Source organism: Fukomys damarensis, unplaced genomic scaffold (genome assembly GCF_012274545.1).
Source record: "Fukomys damarensis isolate Sample0158 unplaced genomic scaffold, DMR_v1.0_HiC HiC_scaffold_16, whole genome shotgun sequence".
NCBI classification, from domain to species: Eukaryota; Metazoa; Chordata; class Mammalia; order Rodentia; family Bathyergidae; genus Fukomys; species Fukomys damarensis.
Genome location: NW_022900928.1, coordinates 130,333,104 through 130,356,822, shown reverse-complemented (window position 1 = coordinate 130,356,822; position 23,719 = coordinate 130,333,104). Strand labels below are relative to the sequence as shown.

The following is a 23,719-nucleotide window of genomic DNA, read 5'->3' as shown; positions in this document are numbered from 1 at the left end:
TTGGCTTCCTCCTAAAAGGGCCCGAACTATCTGCTGCACAGATGTAAGGAGCGGGCAGAGCGAGTGAGGAGGCAGCCTGGCTGCTAGGCTGGGGGCTGGATGGACACACGACAGGGACTGCCCGGGGACCAGGGCTAGGCCGGGCAACTTGAAACACTGCCTGCAAATCTAGTGTTTCCGGAACTGGGTGTGCTGGTGCACACCTGTGATCCCAGCACTCAAGAAGGCTGAGGCAGGAGGATCGCTGAGAATTCGAAGCCAACCCGAGTTATGTAAGAAGTTCAAGGCCAGTCAGGACTACGTGGCAAGACCCCGTCCCCTACCTCCCCGCAAAACAACAAACACCAAACTGAAAACAAACAAAAAAAATCTATAGTGTTTTCCAAGACAGCCACCCACACCCCACTTCCACAGTGTCTAACACCTCCAGTGCCACCAATGTCTACTTAATGCTTCCTTTAAATAGACACACTTGGAAAGCATAAATGTAATTAAATAAAGTATACCACACTACTGAGTGGAAGGCTAACGCACTTGCCTACCCCGAAGGAATCGGCTTAAAAACCAGGAGAACAAATGCAGCACTGATGCCTGTCCCACCCCAGCACCAGCTTCCGCACAGCCAGGCCACACTTAGGCCAATGCCTATCCAGGCAGTCCTCTGACTCCAGGGCACGAGTCCACAAGAGCCGGTGTACGAAAAGGCAGTGCGGCCTGCACGCCCGGCACGGGTGGGCCAGTGGGCTCCGGGCTCGGCGGGAGAATCGGCCTCACCCCACGCAGACCACAGATCGTCAACTGAAGCTGAGTGCCCAGGCCGCCGCTTGTGCGGGAAACAGAGACGCCCCAGGCGCAGCCACCACTCACCGTTCTTGGAGACGAACTGGGAGGTGACGCCGGCCTCAAACGTGGCAAACACGGGGCTGTGGTCACTCGTCATGATGTCACTGGTGCTGCCTGCAGGGAGTGGGGAGGAGGCCGCCTTTGAGGCCAAGCCGTGGTCAGGCTAAGGCAGGGCGGCTGACCAGAGCTGGGACCCTGAGACCTGGAGAGGCAGGCATGGGCTGCTGAGCACAGGCCGGGTACCGGGGAAGCGTGTGGTGCAGACAGCTGGCATATCTGGTTGTGCAAAAGGCCAGAAGACCCAGGCTCCTGGCCCACCCTGATTTCCCAAACCCTGGAACTCCCTTCCCTTTTTTTCCCAACTTCTTTCCCTCCAACCCCAGCTCATGAAACCTTCTACCGTGCCCTCAATGTCCTTAGCGAAATTCCCTCCCTTCACCCTTCCCTTCCTGCCCAGCCCGGTGGAGGATGTGGCAGCCCCTCAGCCGCAGCCTGGCTTCCTCTCTGCCCTTCACAACCAGCCGAGGGGACCTCAGTATTCCACTGCCCTGGGCAGCAGTCCCGGGAGCCCAGCTGAGGCTCCCAGGCTGGAAGTGGTACCCTACAAGCGGCCACTGTGTCCCGGCTCCCCGAAGGGCAGACTGGTGAGGACAGGTGGCTGCCTCTTCCCCCGGGAGAGAACAGGCAGGAAGCAGGAGGCGGCTATGGATGTGATGAACCTGGCTGTGGCTGGGAAAGGGGTCACAGGACTGCTTAGGTGTGGAGGCGGCACACAGGCTCTTTCTGGTCACCTGAGCAGGGCTGGGGGGAGCACGCCCATTTCCCAGATGCGCAGAATGAGGCACCCCCCCCCATTGGAGCCATTCTTGCAAGCCACAGTTGGACTCACCGTAGGACTGACACACCACGTGCACCAGAGGGTACGACTTCCAGAGGACTCGGTCACACCAGGAGGGCAGGTTGTACTTCATCTGTAAAGCAAAGTCACAAGCGTGGTGAGCAGGCTGCCGCTGTTTTCTTTTTGTTTGGTAAGAAAAAAGAAAGATAAAAAAAATAAATCAAATAGAGAGAGACAAGAAAGAGAGAGGAAATAAAAAGAAAAATGGGGCTAATTGGTGACACCAGCAATCCTGGAAATCATCTGCTAATGCCTTTTTAGAGAATTTACTCGGAGGTGGCTTTACACTTCTAACTTGCTTAAAGTCCCGATCTCACTGCCATGCCCACACTTCCAGACGTCCTGGATCCCTGCAGTTTGTCTCTTTGAGACAGGGTCTTGCTATGTCACACAGGCTGGCCTTGAACTCACTATGTAGCCCAGATAGGCCTTGAACTCATGGCGATCCTCCTGCCTCAGCCCCAAGTGCTGGGATTACTGGCATGTGACACCATGCCCAGATTTTTCACCCCTGTTGTTGCCTGTGAAAGTTCCTTTGCTTAGCGCTGGAGGGGATTCCACTGTGTGTATACACCACACTTGTTAGTGGATGCAGGGTTGATGGTTTGTAGAGATAGGGGACAGAACTGCTCTGCCTCGCTATTGGAGGACAATGTGCCAATTTCTCACTCATACAGCAGTACATGTGTTCATTCTCACAGAAGCTGCCAAACCCTCACTTCCTAACCTCGCAGTTCACCTGTGACCTCTGGAACCACACAGAACCAGCCCTGCTGCCCCAGAGCCTCTGGGATGAGGTCCAGGAACCTGAATTCCTGCGAAGCACCAGGGACCCACTTGCTCGCTCAGGGGAAGATCCACCCTGACCCTTTTGAGATCTGAGTGCATCTCTAAGACTCCACCCAAAGCCCTGTGTCTTTTGCTCCAGCTCCTTGTGCCTGGTTCTCCTCCTCCTCGACTGCCTTTCTGTCCTGCTGAACGCTAATGCTTCCTGGTCTCGGCCTCAGCCCCATGACGCCGAGGGCCCAGAGGATACTGGTTCCCCTTCCAACTCTTCTTCCACCTCCATTGTGAGTGCTGCTCCTTTCTCTAACATCAGAGCGCAGGGCACCCAAACCTGTCCGCTCCTCTTCTTGCCTTTCTGCTTTTATTTCTGCACAATCTCATCTAACCCAATGGATGCAACTGTCTCCTCTGAGCAGGGAACTCCCAAATCCACAAATCCATCCAACTTTCCTCTTTTAGTGCCAATCTCACATTTTCAACCACCTCCTTCTGGCTATTTTCTCTCAGATTCCCTATTGATATCACCCAATCAATATGTCTGGAAACAAGCTCTATATTTCCCCTGTGACCAGCTCCATCTTCTGGTCTTCCAGTTTTTATTAATGGCAGCCAGATCTCTCCACACATCCTCTTTTTTCCTTTTCTTTCATTTTCTCCATTGTCCCTGGCCTCAAGGGTTTCCGGGTCCTCCACCATCCCACAGGACCCTGCCCTGGGCTGACCTCCCTGGGTTGGGTCCTGGAAGGTGGCTCCAATTTAGCAGCCCCTCCACCACCATGTCTGCTGGCAGAAACCCAAGATGCTCTTTAAGACCTCTCTGAGAAGCCTCCCAATCCTTCCTGCCCACCACGGTCACTTCCGGTCTCAGCTGACAGTCACATGGGCTCCTGTCTTGTCTTCCTATCACAATCTCCTTGGGGCAGGCAGCTCCTTCAGCCCCACTTTTGTCACCTTGGCGAGCACCTAACCCACTGTAGGCCATCACGAGAGATCTCCCAACAAACGAACAAATAAATGTTTTACTTCACTGTCCCCAAACCGTATTTCTTAGAACACAAGCGCCCTCCTAGGATACTAAGAACCATAATGCTTTGAAAAATGCTCTGCTATTGTTTCACTGAATTTGCTTTTGTGTGTGTGTGTGTGCTACCAGGGATCGAAGTTGGGACCTTGCGCTTTGGAACCACTGAGCTAAATCCCCAACTAGAACCGTACTTCTTTGAAGCCCATAAAGGCTCTCCTAAGTTTCAGAGGGAAGAAATCTATTAATGTTAATTCATTTGGCAATTAATAAAATATATTTGATAACAGGACCTTGGATTTGTTTGTTATTTGTCAAAAACAGGCTTCAGAATCTAATTATAAAAATAATGATTGAAGGCTGGGTATGGTGGCACACGCCTGGAATCCCAGCACTCGGGAAGCTGAGGCAGGAGGATCGCTGCGAATTCAAGACCAGCCTGGGCTACACAGAGTTCCAGAGCAGTCCGAACTACACAGTGAGACCCTGTCTCAAAAAAACAAAACAAAAAAAAAAAGATTGAATATTCTCTCAGAACCTTAGTATAAGGGTCATTAGCTCAGCTCCAGCGTTATTATTATTAGTTTTAATTTTTAGAGACAACATCTCCCTATATAGCTCAGGCTGGTCTTGAACTATGCAGCGCAGCCTAGACTCGAAGTCATGGCGATCCTACCGCCTCCGCCTTGTGAATACTGTAATTACAGGCGTGCACCACCAGGCCCAGCTGGTTCAGCTCTTTTCAGCGGCCAAGTTGGTTGTCCAGTTCTTGCTCTGACACAAATTAACAAGTAATTTCTTTTTTCTCTCCCTTTTCTGCTGGATGGTGGTCAAGGAAGCCAGGAGGACCCCCTGGAAGCACTCACCCCTGTTGCTTTCTGCTTCGTGTAGGCGTATTTGTCGCGAGTGAGCCTTTCAAATCGATAGGTGGGTGCAAATGTGATTTCCTCCTCCTCTGTAACACAGATGGGAGTCTCAGTTTCCTGACTCTGTAGACACAGGCCTCCCCCAGCAAGGACACCCAGGAGAAAGAGGGTGGTGGCAGGGGCTCGAGGAACTGCTCACCAAAGTTCAGGAAAACCTTCTGCTCCCTCCTCTCGGTGAGCAGCTGGTCATGGGCCAGCAGGTCAGCGTACTGCTGCTGCCTGATCTTCTGGACGATGGCCTCCGCCTCCTGGAGCAAGGATGCACCCCAGTGAGACGTCCCTTTCCTGGCCCCGGGGAACTGGGCTGCGGCTTCCTGGTGCTCAAACTTTAATCAGGGAAACCACAGGGCGGTGGCATCCCGACAACTCAAGTCCCCAACTGGGCCACATTCGAATTTGGATTTTCTGTTCTTGGCACACTGACTCAGTATCTTTCATTTATTATTTCAGTGCTGAGGATCAAACCCAGGGCCAACGCACTGAGCTATATCCCCAGCCTTTTGAGACAGACTTTCGCTAGGTCACTAAGTTGCCTGCACTTTTGATCCTCCTGTCTCAGCTTCCCAGAGTGGTGGGAATAGCAGTGTGCACCATTGTACTCCCCACACAATTAATAACACTTTATTAATCCTTCAAGAAACAGGTAGGTCTGCCTGCCTCACTTCCTCTCACTCTTTCTGCAAAACGGAGACAGCCTGTGCCAATCCCTGACTCCCCGGGCACTGGGCTCCCTGATCTGGATACAGAGGTGCCTTTCCTAGACCTGGCCTGCAAGCTGAAGGAAGGACTGTTACTGGCCAGCTTGATGACCTGAGGTAGTGACCGTGAGGAGTGGCCATGACAGTCATGGGACCAGAAGGGACCCCAAGGAAAGGCTGAAGCCCCAGGATGGGACAGCACTGGACTGCAGGACAGTCACGCGTCCCCCAGGGTCCCTGTCCCCTCTCCTCAGCCCAGGCGGAGGCTCCTTACCCAGGTGGGGAGGTCCACACGGTAGTTGAGATCCCCAAGCCAGAAGAGGTGGGTGAAGCGGTGAGTGATGTTAAAGGGACTCAGTTTCTTGTCTCCCAGGGCCAGGAACCGCAGGATGTTCATATAGTTTTGGTTTCTCCTAATGCAAGGAAAAAAATGGCATCTTGCATGGGGTCACTGATTCCCACCCCATAGGGCAAGAAGACAAAAGGGGCTTGGGAGCTGGGTATAGTGGAGCATGCCTGTAATCCCAGCACTTGGGAGGCTGAGGCAGGAGGATCGCTGTGAGTTCGAGACCAGCCTGGGCTACATAGTGAGTTCCAGGTCAGCCTAAACTGCACAGCAGAGCCTTGTCCAAAAAAAAAAAAAAAAAAAAAAAAAAAAAAAAAAAAAAAAAAAAAAAAAAAAAAAAAAAAAAGAAAGAAAGAAAGATAGAAAGAAAAGCGGGAAATGTTGGGGGACCTGGGCACCAGACCACCAGCCTGCTGTAGCGGACCTCCTAGGCATGCAGGTGGGCAGGGCAGGATGCAAAGGGGCTTTGAGGCCAGGCCAGGAGCTCGAAAGGTCAAAGCCAAGCAGTGGGACCCGCCAAGCGGGCACTGGGAACAGTGTCTAATCTACATGGCTGTCTTCCTGCCTGGGCCACACAGCTGGATGGGCTTTATCTGGAAGGATGTCCAGCTGAGGCGATCCTGTGGACAGGGGGTGGTGTTCTTTGTCCAGCGGGCTATGACACAGACACCTTCCCTGTCCTCCAGACAAGAGTCACCGCGCTTGAGGCCCCCCGCAGAACTGCTGCTGTTTCTGCTGAGCCAGGGAAGAGCCCCTAAGGGCTACGTGTCACCATGTGATCCCAGACTGAGCAGGGGACTGGGGTATCTGGAGCCTGAGGGACCCAAACACAGGCAGGGATCCTGTTACCTGAGTTTCTTTTCACTTCCCGAAGTCAAGTGGCTGTTGACAAACCCAAGGGAGGTTCCGTTGAACATGAACGATACTCCCACTGCTCCCTTGTTCCCTAAAGAGAGGGAAGAGAAAGAAGAAATCAGAGTATCAGATAGACATGTGTGGCAAGTGGTGGGAAATGCAGGGGGGAACGATGATATTAATAAAAAGAGAAGCAACCAGGGCCCCTTGGGGTGACAGGTGGAAGCCAGCCATCCTGGGCTTCTCCCGACTGCCCGAGGACCCTCACCAAGAGCACACTTTGTTCACGGCTCATTTTTTTTCCTTTTTTTTTTCTTGTCTTCTGGTACCGGGGATTGAACTCAGGACCTTGCACTCCCGAGGCAGTGTGGTGCCACTGAGCTAAATCCCCTGCCTCCCCTCCTTTGGAGCTATTCTGGACGGGTGGCTCAGAGTGAGTTCCCTGGACCACCTGGCAACTTGCTGGGAGCAGAAACACCAGACCCGCTGGACCAGAGGTTCCGGGGCCCAAGAAGGTCTGGGAACTGGCCCACTACTGGCTCAAAATGGCATCTGACATCTTTAAGTGGTTGGGGAAATGAAATCAAAAGAAAAATAATCTTTCACGACACATTAAAATACAAAGGATTTCTGTGTTCACAAACGCCATTTTATGAGGACACAGTTCTGCCCGTTCTCTAAGTATTGCCTCTGTGAAGCCGCTTTTAGGCTAGGCCAGGGTGGGGTCATTGCGCAGAGCTGCACAGTGCCTAGGACTGACAAGAGTCATCACCTGCTTCTCACAGTTTGCAGACGCCTGCTCCCTGCGACTCCGAGCCCACTGAAGTCTGAGAAGCCACAAGCCACCTGTGGTTCCTGAGTGCCAGGCTGCCACCCTCCTCACCCTTGGACCTCAGCTCCCTCAGCCTGGCGGAGCCCTTGACTTCCCCTTGTGGCTCCCACGTGGTCGCCCCGGAAACCACTTTCTGGCCACCTGTCTCCTTTCAGGCCATCTGTTGGAGCCCACAGACCTGTGGAGAATCAGACTCCCGTGCCCTGGTAACTCCGTCCGTTCAGCCCCGACCGCCATAGCCCAGGTTGCTGGCCCAGAGCTGGGTACCGGCTGGGGCAGGGCCTGGCAGAGGAGGTGCAGTTCTGTTTGAGTGACTTCTGTCCTGTGGGCAGGGCCCAGGGAGCAATGGAATCCAAACACCGGAAATTCCCGCAGCCCACACTTCCCCTGGGCAGGAAGGATGGAGGAACTTGCAGGCATGGACATGGGCAGTTGGAGGTTTGCAGGCAGGGAAGCCTGGACCTTTGCATGTGTGACTGCAGCAATCCCCTGCTTCCTGTTATCTCTGGGACTGTCCCGTCCAGCTCCAACCACCGGAAGCTGCTGGCTTTGCCCCTTGGCCCTACCAGCAGCCCTGGGTATATCCACACGCACACACACACACCTGGACACTCTCGGACACATAATAGAGTGACACACCCATAAGTACACACTCACACACAGGGTGACACACAGACTCACACAAACGCACATGCATTCAATGTCAACCCTCCCACAAGCGTGCACTCACACTCACACCCAGACAGGGTCACACACTCACTCATAGACGCCCACACACAGGCTTCCCGCTCTTATCTCTGTTCTCTGGGGCACTGTGGTTGGAGTCCAAAACTTAGACGGAGGTGGCAGCTACAGCCTGTGGACAGTGCCAGCCTCGATGACAAAGCCTCCCCCGCTCATCGTGTTGGCTGTGGCAGTTCTTGGCCAAAAAGGCAGAGGTAAGCCCTGGCGTGTGGCCCACAGAGCCTGGAAGAGCGCCTACCTGGCCCTCCCAGCAGGTGCCTGCCCACCCTGTTCTGGGCTCTAGGTCCACGGCCTGGGTGTCAGCGCTGGTGTCCCCAGCTGGACTGGGCATCCTGGCCTCCACCTGAGACCCAGAGCGTCAGAAACAGATCCCAGAGCTGGCATGGACCCCTGCCGGTTCCAGCTACCAGGACCAACACCCGGGCGTGCCAGTGCCAGACTCTCAGAGGGTGACCCCAGGTGGGGAGGACACGGCAGGGTGTGCCATGGGGGACCAGCTCTCCTGCCCGCTCACCCAGGGTGTTGGCGATGCCTGTCTTCACGTTGTCGGTGCAGATGTGGCTGATCCGGTTCTCGTGCTCCGGCTTGGCCAGCACTACAATTCGGATGTTCCAGAGTGTGTGGATGGCAACCTGGGGGGACAGCGTTGCCACACTGGCGAAGGTGCCGTGTTGGCGCCCAGAGCACAGTGGTTTGCCCCAACCCTGGTGCCTGGGAGCAGGGTGCTCTGCTCGCAAACCTTAGATGGGGTAACTTAGTGAGGCCAGCAATGAGGCAAAGAATCTTAAAGGTGAGACCGTAGGCACCACCAGCTTCTGAGTAGGGCCTCCATGTGCATCTCTGGCTCTGGAACTGGGGACCACTGAGGCTCCAAATATCTCTGGAAATGGGGAGTTGCTAGCCAAGCCTACCCTGGCCTCTGAGATGCTCCTCACCAAGCAGAGTCCCGGAGTCCCACACACTCACTGTTTTAAAAGTCATGCTGGTGACTTCTTGCAGGGAGTGTCTGAGTATTTCCAGCCACTCCTTCTCTCCCAGGGGGTCCTCCTGGGTGCCGATCACGTAGATGTCATGTGGGATGTAGTCTGCAGAGTCGTCCCGCGTCTTTCCCTGCCCCTTGGAGAGAAACCAGGACGTGATCTTCTTGGGAGGGGGGGCGTTACCTTCAACAGCAAAACCCAACACCACGTGAGTCAGAGGCTTGTCTGGAAATCGGCAGGGGGAGGGGCCACATGGTCACATGGACAGGGCAGGGGAGAGGCCACGTGGTCATGTGGAAAGGGCAGGGTAGGGGTCACGTGGAGCCCTTCAGGCAAAGGCTTTAGACCACAGGGATCTAAGTACCAGTAGTGCCCGGGATGCCACTTAGGGGTCAGATCTCAGGGAAGTCTCTGGTGAAAGACGGTGTTAAATCCCAAAGACCCAGAACCCCAGGAGATTCCGGGTGGTGGCTTGAGCTCACTGGACAAGGTGGCCAATGCCTTGCTATGCATCAGGGCAGCCATACAAACTGCGCCATGGCCCTGACCCTCGGGCATCTGCTCCCCCAGGATGCCCAGTGGTGCAGGAACAGCTAGGGCTGGCAGGTGACCGCTTGTGGAGCCCCTTCCACCCTGCCCGGGTGCAGCAGGGTCCCAGCCACCTCCTCCCATGCCTTCGGCCCCGGCCCTTGTGCAGCAGGACAGCTGCAGCACGAGGGCGGAGTCGGATGTACCTGGGCATCTCCTCCCTGCTGGCTTGTTTCTAGCTGAATACTTAGTCTGACTTTACTTAATAGAACACACACAGCCTGTCTAGCCATCACTGTATCTTCAGTCTCTATTTTTAGCTGAATATGCTCACTAAGTACTTAGTATGATTTCTACTTAGTTTACATGTTATCTACGGTGGTGCCTACCTGGGTACTCATCATTTATTAGTGCCGGGAGTGCGACAAGGGCCAAACAAGTTATTTTGTCTAAAAGGGCGGCAAGTCATGAGGTCACTGACATGGACAAGCTCTAGTTTGGGTGCATCAAAATGTATCAATAAATTCCGTAAGTTTCCAAGCAGATGAGTATTTAGTGTGTAAAATGATTAGCATATTAGTATAAATGCTCAATGAGCAGTTATGTTTGGTATTATTTATTCCCAGCCAAGTAACCCATATTAAAAACTTATTTGTTCTTTATACAAAATTCAAATAAAACTGGGAATCCTCTGTCTACCTCTCTCTCTCTCTGAATAAATTGGGGGTAGACTTCTTTTTGTTGTTTGTCTCTGAGACAAGCTTTGCAATGTAGCCCAGACTGGCCTCAAACTTGGGTGATCCTCCTGCCTCAGCCTCCCCAGTGCTGGGTTCACAGGCGTGTGCCATCACGACTGGCCCAGGGTGGACTGTTTTCTTCAGGCCTGGGCCCCTTATCCTTTGGTGAGCTTCCTAAGATATCAGCCCCTTCATCTAGATAGTCCAATTCTTCACATAAAACCCTCCAATTTGGAAGCAACCCCCTCTGGCTACTCTTGGGGTGCAGCTGTCTCAAGAGTGCATTTTCCTGTTATGAGAAAAGGGGCCCAGGGTGTCCCTGCCCACAAATGGATCAGGTGGGAAGACAGCGCCCTGGAAGGCAGGGCTGGGCGGGGCACCCACCCATGTTCCAGGTGCCAATGAAGATGGTGATCATGTCCGGCTCTGGCTGCTCCGAGTGCTTGTTCTTCATCTGCTGCAGGAGCTGGCAGAAGCCCTCCCTCTTCTGCGGGTAGAACGGGCAAGACTGAGCATGGCCTCTGCCTCGCACTTTGCAAAGGACTCGGTCAGCACCCAGAGCACTGAGGGGAGTGTGGACAGTGCACACTTGCCAGGCAGCAGCTTGGAATCAGGTGTGCAAAGGCCAGGGCAAGGGCTTCTCTGACCCAGCCATGTGGACCCAGTGCAAGGAGGGGGTGTGTCTAGAAAAAATATCCAAATCTGCAAAAGACCCCACCTTAACGAGGCCCTGCAAAGCAATGCGGGGATCCAGACTCAGGAGCAAGCTTCATGCCCAGTCCTGGGGGAGTCGTAATTACTATGGACATCCATGAGCGAGGGGTACCACAGGGTTTACCAACCAATGCAGAAGCACTTTGTCAAAAGAGAGAGACAACCAAAATATATCATTACACATGAAAAATTATGTGATAAAATGGTGTGAATGTCATCGTGTATTTTTTTGTTTGTTTTTTGAGACAGGATCTCACTATGTAGTTGAGACTGATTGGGAACTCACTATGTAGCCCAGGCTGGCCTCGAACTCACAGTGATCCTTCTGCCTCAGCCTCCCAAGTGCAGGGATTACAGATGTGTGCTACCACGCCCGGTTTTCATCATGTATTTTTGATTTGTAAAAAACATCTGGAAAGCCAGGTGGAATGGCTCACACCCATAATCCTACCACTCAGAAGGCTGAGGCAGGAAGATTGCTGTGAGTTCAAGGCCAGCATGGGCTACATAGTGAAACCCTGTTTCAAAAAACACAAAAACAAAAACATAAAATACCACACCCTTAAAAAAAAAAAAAGAAGAAGAAAAGAAAAAAGAGAAAAAGGAGCTGGGGATTTATCTCAGCAGCACAGCGCCTGCCTGGCAGGTGCAAGGTCCTGAGTTCTATCCCTAGTACCAAAAAAAAAAAAAAGAAAATAGAAAAGAAAGAAAGCGCACATCTGGTCAGGTATACTAGTGGTATACAGGCGTTTTTATTTTAGACTTGGTTTCATTTTAAATCTGTGCTTATTTGTATTTGTTACCACTTCACTAGTACGAATAGATGATAACTTATGTAGTGAAAGAAATTTTAAGTTGCAGAGGCTAAGTAAAAAGAAAAGAGCACGTGAAGGCTGTCACAGCTGCCTTCCACCTTTTCACCTCTTCTTCCTGGGTCTACAGTGGCACACGCAGGCTCACCGCTCTCTTAGGATGCAGTCAGTGGGGGAGCCTGACTTTAAATGCCACAAAAGGACACAAATTTTCAAGTCCGGCCATACGAAGGACAGACCTCTGACTGCTTCACGTTAACACAGCTGGCAATGTCACAAGATTCGAATTCCTTACTGCGATCTCAGTGAGTTCCCTCTGAGGACTCCGGGTCACGAAGCTGTGACTGATGGTGGCCATCTCTGTGGACACTGGAGTTGGCAGTGGCTCACGATTCAGTGTCTCAACCCTCCAGAGCTTGCAGCAACGGGCAGAACTATGCTGCCGGGTTTGGGATCTACGCTCGTGCATCAGGACACTGCTCAGCAAGGTGATTTTTCTCTCTACCTCCTGTCACCTGTCTGGCCACCATGTCCTTGTTCTCATCATTCCCACATTGTCCTGCCCACTGCATCACCCCCAGAGCGTCCTCCCATCTCCCCAGATGCCTGCCCTTATCTTATTTTGCACAGGGTCTCACTAGATTGCTAGGGCTGGGCTTAAACTAGAGATCCTCCTGCCTCAGCCGGAAAGAATGTTGATTACAGGTGTGAGCCCCCTCACGTGGTTATGGTTGGGATTTCCCAGGTGGATGATGGGGTGGCAGACAACCGGCCTCTGGCCGCACAGAGGCCACCCCCGGGCTGCCCCCCTCCCCAGCCCCTTGTAGAAAGAAGTTCACTGTCACTTACTTTAGAGTCAGCAAAAACATATTCCTTCCTCAGGGTCTTCTCTTTCTCCGTCTCCACCAAAATCACCAACTTGTTCAGAAACTTCTGTGACTTGATGAGCTGCAGGACTTAAGGAAAATGGAAGTTCATTCATACATCCACCACGTTCCAGCCCCAGGGCCCCCAGGCCCCACCCCGATGCTCCCTGGTCCTTTGTGGGCTGAGTCAGGGTCTGTTTCCCCAACCACATGCTTAGAGTTCGGTAATTTGGTTCCTGTGAGCAGGCTTTATTATCCATCTGCCTCCCAGCTGTCGGAATCCTGTCTTGGTCCTTTTTTCTCTTGTTCTCACACGAGTGCTGGTTTCCAAAGAGAAGTTACAATAGCAGAAACATCAACTGCTGTCTTTTGTTTTTTCAGACAAGGTCTCACTATGTAGCCCAGGCTGGCCTTAAACTGGAGGCGATCCTCCTGCCTCAGCCTCCCAAGTAGCTGGGGTTATGAGCGTGTGCTACCACACCCAGCTCCTACTGCAGCTAGGAATCCCACCATAGGGGAATCCCGCAGGCTTTGCACTCAGTACCTATGACATGGTATGCAACACCGAACCCCAGATGCCCTAGGACTTTCCCAGTCTTCTACTCTCAGGCCGCGGCTCCTCCCCCTGAACTGGTTTGCCCTGACATCTGCTTGCAGGTCTCTGGTTGCTGATCAGAACGATTATTCCATCTGGGGCAGTAAATGGCTCATTTTCCCCACATCACGTGAATAAAACTAGAAGCTCCCCACGTGGCACCCTCCTGGCATCCTAGTACTAGGGAGGCTGAGGCAGGAGGATCACCTCCAGTTTAAGGCCAGCCCAGGCTACACAGTGAGCCATGTCTCAAAACAAACAAACAAATCAGGATGCATTCATGCATCACTTCCACCTTGCCAAGCACTGCTCTGTGGTGAGCGAGAGAGCCACATCCTAGCCTTCATGGCGTGCACGTTAATGTGGGGTGGCAAGGGGGTGTTGGGATTTATGAGCAGTAAGGGAGCATCCAGACAACTGGGCACCCTTGAGTGGGCCCTCTGGATACCGGGTCTGCACAGAGCTGGATGGCAGCAGGCCATGCTGTCCCTAGAGGATAGGAGTCGGGACAGAGGGAGCCACACTGAGTAGGGGCGGAGCTGGGGCCTCTAGAGGGTGTGCGCTGATTGTGTGCAGTTGTCCCTCTTTACACTACATCAACATCAGCTTTTGGGACTTAAACAATCCAGCATAAATCCCACTCAATCCATCAGCGCCCCCCCCACAGGAAGATGACAGCCTGTCACAGTCACCCCGACCCACGACGCCACTGCGGCCTCCCTGCGGCAACCCTGGAAGACCGGCCCCACTGTCCGGAGCACCCCGATGCCAGCTACCGGGTACTTCGCTGTTCCCTTTAAGCCTCACTGCGGCCCTGCAGCACACCGCTGCTCTCTCAGGGACAGGAGAGTAAACGGGGTTGCGGGGGAGGACAGGCAGATCTCTATAGTCATCTTGACCTTGGGGAAGAGCCAGAAGTCGCACAGGGCCAGATCTGGCAGATGAGGTGTACGAGGATACCCTGTGGGGCTTTCATGAGCTCGCCTCTGCTTGGGCGGCAGCAGCACTCCCTAGGATCACCTCTCATACAGACACTCAAGAAAGAGGATTTCCAGAACTGCTTCAGAAAGGGGCAAGGACGGTGGGGTCTGAAACGAGGAGGATTATGAGGGCCATTCGTGGGTGTGCGTCACTTACTGCAACAAGTTTTTAAAATTTAAGCATTCACTGCAGTTTGGTCATACCCTGTGTACCTTTCCCCCACCACACCCCACCTCCTACACCCCTACTGCCTTCTGCCCCAGGGTATCCCCTGCCCGCAGGGGCAAACTGCACAGATTTCATGGCTGGAGAGAGGCTGGGTGGGGCCTATGCCCAGGACCCTAGGGACTTGCTATATCTCCAGCCCTTTTTCATTTTTTATTTTGATACAGGTTCTCCATAAATCACTAATTTGCCCAGGCTGGGCTCTAACTCGTGATCCTCCTGCCTCAGCCTCCCAGAGTGCTGGGATTATATGCCTGGTTTTATATTTTCTTTTTATGCTTTTTTTATTCCCATTCCACCTAAGAACAAAAGATGCTGATCCTGCCTGGATGAAATCACCAAACACACAGGACAGCCCCTTAAAGAGAAATTTCGGAATAACAGAATGATTTTTCAAGACATAACTATATCCCAAATATTGCATGGGACACACTTATACAAGTTCGGGGCCCGGAGGAATTTAGTAAGACTCTGACTCAAAATAAAAAATAGCAAGGCCTGTGGATGTAGCTCACCAGTAGTGCAAAAACAGGAGGAGAAGGAAGAGGAACGCTACTATACACCTGAGGGCGTGTGGTTACCAGGAGGTACCTGAAATGGGACACAAGCTGTTATGAAGGTGGGCGTTCTTTTGAGGGGAGGTCTAAAGCCTTTACAGGTCCAGTGATGGCCACATCTCGGCCTTTTGGCTAAGATCCAGTGACTATCTGCAGGAAGAGACATTGCCATCAGCTGGAGCTGGGGATGGCCGGGAAGCTCCAGGCCCGCACGCACAGCAGACTCCGTGCACGGCTCCCCGACCCTGAGCCTGCCAGCGCCCACCTGGACCCAATGCCAGGTGGAAACAAGGACCACAGGAAGGGCTGGCTCCCTGCTGCCACCGCGAGCACCACCTCTCCCACCCCTCCAAGGCCCCCTGTGCAACAGCACTGAGATCCAGCACTCGGATCTAAACTTGTCACCATTCTGATGAGGCTGGCACCCAGTACCCCCAGCTCAGGACTCCTCTCTTCCCTAGCGAGGCCCTTTCCGCTCTCCCTCAAGGTTCTGCTCCTGTGGCCTCAGAGCATTTGCGCCTGTCATTCCCCGGTCTGGATGCTTCCCCCAGCTCCTGTCCAACTGGCTGCTTCTTAACCAGGAAGTCAGTGTTCCTGGGTCCTGCCCTCAGCAACCCTCAGCAACTGGGGTTGCACACCAGTAAATCATAGCACTCAGGAGGCTGAGGCAGGAGGATTGCTGCAAGTTCAAGGCCAGCCTGGACTACACAGTGGTTCAAGGCCAGCCTAGAATACACAGTGAGACTCTGTCTCAAAACACCAAAACCAAAACCAAACCAAAACCAAATTAAACAAAAAAACCCTTCCCTCTTCCCAGCCACTCTCCACCCTACTGTTCAGTTCTGTTTTCCCAACAGCACTTTGCAGTAGCTGAAACCACTGCATTAATACATTTATTTCAGTATTTACTGGCCATTCAATGCATCAGAATGAAAATTCCACAGGGACAGGGACCTCCTCAGTCCACCCACTGCCTGGATGCCTGGGCTCCTGCCCAAAGCAACTTCTCCGTACGCATTTGCTGGGTGAAGAGTTCCCCATCTGTGGGCGAGGTTACCCAACAGTGCAAGAGATAATGCCTCAGCAGCTCAAGCCCAAGGATCCCAGCTGGCCTCGGAGAAGGCCATGTGGCGGGCTCTTCCTCATCGCTGATTTACACCAAAGGAAACAGGCCCGGAGAAGCAGGCCAAGATCACACAGCTGCTAAGGCAGCTTGGACGTGACAAACTCCAAGACCCGCTGTAGAGCTGGGATGTGAATTTGCACAGCTGCCTTCCAGAATGCGCAAGCATCAGCTCCAGTCAGTCTGTGCTACGATAAAGACACCACTGGCCAGGGACGCCATGCTGTCTGGCCAGGGCCTGCACCAGACATGGCAGGTGGCTGTGTGGGTCGGACTGGCTGTGTGTGGGGAAGAGACACTGTCATGTACGAACAAATGGAACCACTCTACATACACACACGTGCACCTGCCGCAGGATGTGCCAAGCATGCCCAGCAAGGGGTAGGCTCCCCCTGGGGTTCACAGCGGGCAGGGGAAGCCCCCCGGAGACGACCTCAGAGCCAGACAGGACTCCCATAGGCAGGGTGGGGCGTATGTGGCCAGGGTGGGAATCATCCTCGCAAAGGGGTGCAACGTGCCTGGCAGGTTCCGCTTCTTCTCCCCACCGTCTGCTGTCATCAGTCTACTATTGCTTGTCACCTCCTGTCGCCCCTAGAAGCCCCAGGGGAACCAGAGCACGGTGGGCACGGGGGTCCTTACTTTTCTTGTGGCTGTAGAACTTGTCATCGGAGCTGTCCTTGGACTTCTTAATGATCAGCTTCCCAGACTCCACATCGACTTTGAGCTGCATTTTCGGAGGGATCCCGAGAGACTCCGCCTTCACCTGGGAGGAGAGACAGATGTGGTTCATTGATGTTCTGGGTCCACTTTGGCAACACCAACCTGTGAGCCCCGAGGCTACAAGGCCGTGTGGGGACGTGAGTACCCTTTCCCCACCTGTACACCTTCCCCAGCCTCCTGGTGAATCCCTCACCCTCCACACATCAAAGCAGTTCCACCCACGGGGTTGGTGGAGGAAACAGATGAAGTGTGGGGAAAATGGTTCACGTCCCGATTGCTCGGCCAGCACTCATTAACTGGAGGTGCCAGCTACTTCCAGAAAGGATTGGAGTCATTCACAGAGCTAAACTCTGGGGCCCTGTTACAACCATTAATTGAACACTTACTGATAACTGGGGGGCGGGTATCTAGGTGTGCTTGGAAAATGGAAACCTGTCTTTTACAGGAGTATTTCCAGGGTCAGGGGAGAGAGAGAGACAGACAGACGATGGGGTGGGGGAGAGATAGTGAGTGTGTTTCTCAACAATTGGGACCAGGCAGGCTGGGCTAGATGTACAAGAATCACAGTGGACTCAAGAAGCAAAACCCATTTCTGGATCCAAGCCTGGAGGTTCCAATCAGCCCCTCTCAGAGAAATCACAGGAATTCTCGTGCTCTCAACCACCCCATGCCTCACCCCAGGGCCAGCGAGGAGCTCTCCTCTCACCCCCTCCTCAAGGGGGCGTCACAGGTGCTTCCTGGCAGCAACTCAACTGTGTCAAAATTGCCCCAGCTGGGAGGCCCCACCCACTACCATTCTCCACCACTGGGGTCCCTGCCCTTCTGCAGCCCAAGCCCAAAAGCCTCTTTCCAGGGGACCCGGATATCCGTTCCCCAAGTGTGGAGCACAAGGCCCGGGGCACCAAGACTACTCACCTCAAACGTGACGGGAGGGATGACAGAACGCCAGTGAGGAGGCTCAGGCCCCTCGTGCAGCAAGGCCTTGACCTGTGGGCAGCAGCAACAAGTGTCAAGGGGACACAGAGGCTAAGGCTGGGATTCTCTGTGCAGAAAGAGGGGCCCCCAGAAGCCACGGAGCCCTGGTACCTTGTCTTCGATGGAGAACAGCAGACTTGTCAGCTGGCTGAGCTTGGCCACCATGCTGACCGAACTGGCCTCACAGGGGACCTGGGCGACAGGGGAGGAGGAATAGGGCGGCCTGGCTGCAGGGAGCTGCTGCTTCCGTCCCCCAGGCGCCCCCCAGGCGCCGGGGCGCAGCACCACTGCCCTTCTGGACAAGGGCGTCAGGGGCAGCTGTGAGCATCTCAAAACCCACACGGCCAAAAATAGCTCGAGTCCTCCCTGTAAACCCGCCTCTCCCACGATCACGTCCCACCCACTCTGCGCTTCAAAATCTAGGGCTGCTCCTGCCTGGTCCCTCTCTCCCACCCACGGGTTTCCTGCTCTCTTCCAAAATATTCCCTGGCCCGCAGCTTAAAACCCTGGGCTGGCTGCTTCCCACCGCAAGGAGACAGGGACCCACACCTGGGGGACTCTGTACGAAGTAGACCCTACCCCAAGCCGCTCTCCGCCTCACTGCGGACCTGCCTTGAGCTACTCTTCTTCTTTTTCCCTTCTGGCCATACTAGAGGTTGACCCAGGGCCTTCATACTGAGCTACATCCTTAGCACCATCCATCCGTTTATTTATTTATTGGTACTGGGGATTGAACTCGGGACCTTGTCGAGGCAGGCAGCAGCACCACTGAGCTAAATCCCTGGCCCTTTATTTTTGAGACAGGATCTAGCTAAGTCACTAAGTAGAAGGGAGGACCTGAACGTGTCATCTTCCTGCCTCAGTCTCCTACAGTGTTGAGATTATAAGTGTGTGTCACCACACCCAGCTTTCTTTTAACCTCCTGCTAAATCGGTGTTTTCTGTATGTCGATTTATCCTTGGGTGGATTACAGGCCTGAGCCACCACACATGTGAGCTACAATTCCCAGGTCTCTACCTGGGGTGGCGTTCTGAAGTCTCAGACCCACAAAGAAGCCATCCTGAGCACAAACGCCCGCTAAGACAGCCCAGGTCAACTCCCTCAGGTCACCCTGCTTGGCTCAGGCACTGAGAGCTCAAGTTTCGGGCTCACTGTAGGTTTCTCCTGCTGGAACCCAGGCTCCGTGACGACTGAGACCAAGAGCACTGTGTCCAGCACCACAGCCCCAGGGCTTGGAGTAGCACCTGGCCAGTGGGGACACTCATCGGGGCTGCTTGGTGACCGGGTTCAGAGGGCTGCAGCTGCTCGTCTGAACTCACACAGCCAGTGAACAGAGCAGCAGAACTTGGACCCTGCCTGCCTGGCATCAAGTCCCAGATCAGCCAGGTGTGCTGCTGGGCGCAGGTGATGGTTGTTAACAAGGCGCCACCCTCATTTACTCTTTTGCTTGTTTCTTTTGCTATGCGGAAACTTTTTAATTTGATATGGTCCCATTTGATGGTTCTGGGTACTGTTTCCTGTGCAACTGGAGTTCTGTTTAGAAAGTCCTTTCCTACGCCTACCATTTCAAGAGTTTTATCTTCCTCTGCCATAAAAAGACAAACTTGAGTCATTTGTAGGAAAATGGGTGCATCTTGTTACGGTTTATAGCGAGACGTCCTCCTAAAGCCTCACGCGTTCACAGGTGGGTGGGGCTTTGGGGAGGTGACTGGATCCTGGGTGTGCGGCACTGGGTCAGCCCACTGATGGGTCTATGGCTGGGTGTGAAATGAGGTGAAGCCTTGTAGGAAGAGGCTGGTCACTGTGGGCGTGGCCTGGAGGAGTATATGTTCCCCCTCTTCCTCCTCCTCCCTTCTCCCTCCCTGCTTCCTGCCTGCCATGCCAATGGACTGTTTCCCCTCTGTAGCCCCATGACTTGGAACCAGCCAACTATACGCTGAAACCTCTACTCACTGAGAGTCAAAATAAACTTCTCCTGCTTTAACTTGAGGGTGCTGGGTATGGTGTCCCAGCAATAAGAAAGTAACCCAGACACTCCTTGAGACCACAGTGTTAAGAGAAATAAACCAGACACACAAACTTAAATATCGAGAAACCCAAAGTATAAATCAAATAATAGGTAATAGAAGTAGGGAGAAAGATCTTTCTATCTTGCTAAGGGGATCAAGAGATGGAGGGCCGGGCAAGAGAAGGGAGAGAAAGGGAAAGAAGATAAGAATTAGGATGTGTTATGTGTACCAGCTCCCCACAAGGAATGTAAACATTATGTACTGCAAGCCGGGCGTGGTGGCGCACGCCTGTAATCCCAGCCCTCGGGAGGCTGAGGCAGGAGGAGGGCTGTGAATTTAAGAGCAGCCTGGCTGCATAGTGAGTTCCAGGTCAGTCTCAACGACATAGTGAGACGCGGTCTCAAAAAAACCTAAAAACAAAGGTAAGGTACTGCTCTGCCCTGCTGGAGTAGGATGAGAAAATCAGACACAGGTAAGATTACCTTGAGTACCAAACAAAGCAGGAAGAGTTATCACCAACCAAGGGATGACCCTTCGCTTGTCCCTTGCTCAGCACATAGCCAGGGTACATCTGCTTTTGACCTTGATTTTCTACCCGTTCAAAGTTCACCACTGCTACCATCACCAACACTCCCGGAGCCACCGCCTCCTCTACACCAGTAATAGCATCGCCTTTAACAGAGCAGATCAGCCACATTCAGGGTGGGAGGGCCGTAGACAGTGTCTCCATTAACAGTATCAGCATGGCAGGCTCCATGGGAGGCTGAAGCAGAAGGATTCCAAGTTTGAGCCCTGGCTGGGCAATTTACGGAGACCTTATTTCAAAATTTCAAATTAAAAAAGAGGGCACAATGTAGCTCAGCATAAAAGAGCTCGGTTCAATCCCCAGTACTCCACCCCTCTAAAAATCAGCAATGCTGCTACTACTCAACGTCCCCACCATCTCCACCCTGTCACCGGCTATGGTGACAAGCAGCTCCCACCTGTCACGCAGGGGAAGGCTGAGCCCCACACCCTGTGGAAATGGTGTTTGGAGATGACCGGGGCCTGACACACATCACCTCATCATCTGCCTTGAGGATTCCAGTGTGCGAGCCTCCAAAGAGATAATTTAAGTTCAAAAGTCTGGCAAGGCCCCCATTTTCTCTGGATTTGCTTTTGCTTTCTTAGAAATTAACCTATCGATCCCTTCAAAAGCAAAAGAAAAAATTTTTTTTTCTGGCAAATTTTTTTCAGTTGTATAAATGGAATATGAAAACATTTTTTTTCCTCTGTAAAAATTCCGTGGAAGACCAAAATAGGACAACTCAAAATATGCTTCTTTGGCTTATTTCAAGATGGCTATTCAGAGAAACTGCAGGCACAGGAATAGCTGAGAAACTGTCCTTTTGTAAAAGAAATGTGCAGCCTTCTCCAAAAGCCAGGTACCAAGGACTCACTTTGCAATACCTCATTTCCTGTCTGCATCTAGGACTGGTCAAGGAGACGCCTCACCCAGAGATTTTGGCACAGCTGTCATTTAGGTTTTTGCTTGTTTGTTTTGTTTTTGACAAGGTCTAGCTATGTAGCCCAAGCTGGCCTCGAACTCACAGAGCTCCTCCTGCCTCAGCCTCGGGAGTGCTGGCCCTATTCTTTCCTGTAGCCTCAGCATAGCATAACAACTTCAATCACCAGGCCCTTCTCTGAGTCATATTTTGTGAGGCTCTTGCAGGAAACAGTTCATGTGCCTTTTCTCCTGCGAATCCTTCTGTCACTCTGTGGGCGAGACTCAAATTATCAAACCTTCATGAGTAGAGGGCAAGTTTCGGTTCCCCTGCAACTCAAGCAAAGGAGGTGGGCAAACTCAAGTCCCCTGCCTCAACTCCTTCTGTGAACCCCAGCCTGCTGATCAGAGCGGCCTGGGGGTTAACACCCTGCTGGGCTGACTGCCTGTCACTGTGGGTGCTGCCCCGAGCCCGCCCCAAGGTCTCTCTCTCCATGACTGTGCTCACGTTGGGACAGAATCCTAAATCTACTCGATTTCACCAATTCTCTACATTTATGTGGCTTCCTACGCTTTTGCGCTTACACACAGCTGTAGTGCACATCCCATCCTCACCCCTCAGTGAGCTTGGAGTTCCTAGACAGCTGCTAACACGTGGAACTGCCTGAAAATGTGCGGTTCACATTTTGCAACAAGCGCCACATTGCCCTTCAAGAAACCAATTTCCACTCCCTCAGGCAGAGGCGGGAGCCCCAGAGCATTGCTGGCACCCCAAACCCTAGGGCCCAGTGGCATCTAACTCAGCAATCACCTTCAGCAGTCCACCCCGTGCCTGCTGAGCTGGTTTATTTTATTTTATTATTACTTTTTTTTTGAGACAGGGTCTCACCATGTACTTGAGACTGATCTGGAACTCACTGTGTAGCCCAGGCTGGTCTCAAACTCACAGCGATCCTCCTGCCTCAGCCTCCTGAATGCTGGGATTACAGGCGGGCACCACCACACCTGGCTTCAGCTGAGCTTTTGGTGTGTTCTGGTTAATCAACAGGCTGTACTCTGGGTACACAGTGCCTGTCCTATTCACCTGGAGCCAATGGACTTTTTTAAAATAGCTTTTTTCCACTTAAAATCTTGGTTTGTGCTAACTTATTTAAACAAATAAACAAACAAACATGCTAATTTTTTTTTAAGCACATTAATCCCCTATCCCAAATATTTCCTCTCATGGTACTGCTTTTGCTTGTTTTAATTATTTTTATTTTCCGGGTTGTTTGTTTGTTTGTTTGTCACAGGGGATCAAACTCAGGACCTTGTGCTTGCGAGGCAGATGTAGTACCACTGAGCTAACTCCCTGGCCCCCAGGGTTTTTCTGAAACAAGGTTTCACCATGCAGTTCAGGCTGGCTTTGAACTCCTGCCGATTCTCCTGCCTCAGCCTCCAGAGTGCTAATGTTACAAGTATGTGCCTGTCCCTGCTAGCTTTTTGTTTTGTTTTGTTTTGTTTTAACTTTACTCACATGTGTTAAATACATAACTATGCTCAATGGCCAACATGACTTTGGTTCCTGCCTAGCCTTGAGCATGAGGGACATCTTCATCTCGGTCCTCATAGGCAAAAGAAGAACTACTAATAATTTAGAGGTAGGCACAGCACATACGCATCCCAGCACTTGGGAAGCTGAGGCAGGAGGCTTACCAAGAGTTTGAGGCCAGCCTAAACTATCTATAGCAAGGCACTGTCTCAGAAAACCAAAAGAAATAAATATTCAAAAAAAAAGAGCTGGGAATGTGGCTCAGGACAAAGACCCAAAGTACAATCCCCAATGTGCAAAAAAAGATTTAGGCTAAAAAAAAAAAATTTAGGCTAGGCAGGTGGCACATGCCTGAGATCCAGGTTGGAGGCTGGCCTGGACAGAGACCTTGTCTCAAAAAAAAAAAAAAAAAAAAAAAAAAAAAAAAGAACAGGCACCTCATATTTCTCTTTTCTTTCAGTTGCTGATAAGAAAAAAATCAATAGGCACAGGCCTGCTTCCCTCGCTGTCCCGTAGTAAATAGCAGTCTGGTTGATGGCTGTGTAAATTGGAACCTTATCCCTCCCATCCAAATCCAGCAGGGAGAAATGTCTTTCTGCAGAGGGCAGGACGCTAGGCTTCCCACCCCGACTCAGGACCCTTTTTCCTTCTGAGCCTTGGGGACACCACGCACCCGTTCCCTCCCTGGCTTAGGGGTCGCAGCTTTCGAACACCGAGGCCCCTTACCTGAGCGCGAGGGCGGAGGCCCGGGGAGAGCTGCTGGTCAAACAACCTCTGCAGGGATTCCAGGGACGGGAGCGTGCGCACGACCTCCCTGAGCCGGGGACAAGGCGAAGAGCAAGGGTTAGCGGGCGCGAACCGCGGCCGGCGGGAGCAGGACGAGCCCGGGCAAAGACCAACAGGCTGCAGCCCCGGCCCACCCGGACCCCCGCCA

General features: G+C 52.6%; 1 protein-coding gene across 1 annotated transcript in view; it reads right to left on the bottom strand.

The window, feature by feature from the left end:
- Inpp5d (inositol polyphosphate-5-phosphatase D) overlaps positions 1 to 23,719 on the bottom strand; it is an 87,572-nt gene that overhangs the window by 14,059 nt on the left and 49,794 nt on the right. Inside the window, exons 7-20 of the mRNA XM_010608744.2 lie at positions 23,512 to 23,599; positions 17,874 to 17,954; positions 17,703 to 17,774; positions 16,707 to 16,830; positions 12,570 to 12,676; positions 10,579 to 10,681; positions 8,916 to 9,112; positions 8,464 to 8,581; positions 6,368 to 6,464; positions 5,447 to 5,585; positions 4,614 to 4,722; positions 4,415 to 4,503; positions 1,733 to 1,814; positions 868 to 957 (exon numbers count right to left, since the gene is read on the bottom strand). Coding sequence (XP_010607046.1) covers positions 868 to 957; positions 1,733 to 1,814; positions 4,415 to 4,503; positions 4,614 to 4,722; positions 5,447 to 5,585; positions 6,368 to 6,464; positions 8,464 to 8,581; positions 8,916 to 9,112; positions 10,579 to 10,681; positions 12,570 to 12,676; positions 16,707 to 16,830; positions 17,703 to 17,774; positions 17,874 to 17,954; positions 23,512 to 23,599 — 1,496 coding nt within the window. The remainder of the gene's footprint in view (positions 1 to 867; positions 958 to 1,732; positions 1,815 to 4,414; positions 4,504 to 4,613; positions 4,723 to 5,446; positions 5,586 to 6,367; positions 6,465 to 8,463; positions 8,582 to 8,915; positions 9,113 to 10,578; positions 10,682 to 12,569; positions 12,677 to 16,706; positions 16,831 to 17,702; positions 17,775 to 17,873; positions 17,955 to 23,511; positions 23,600 to 23,719) is intronic.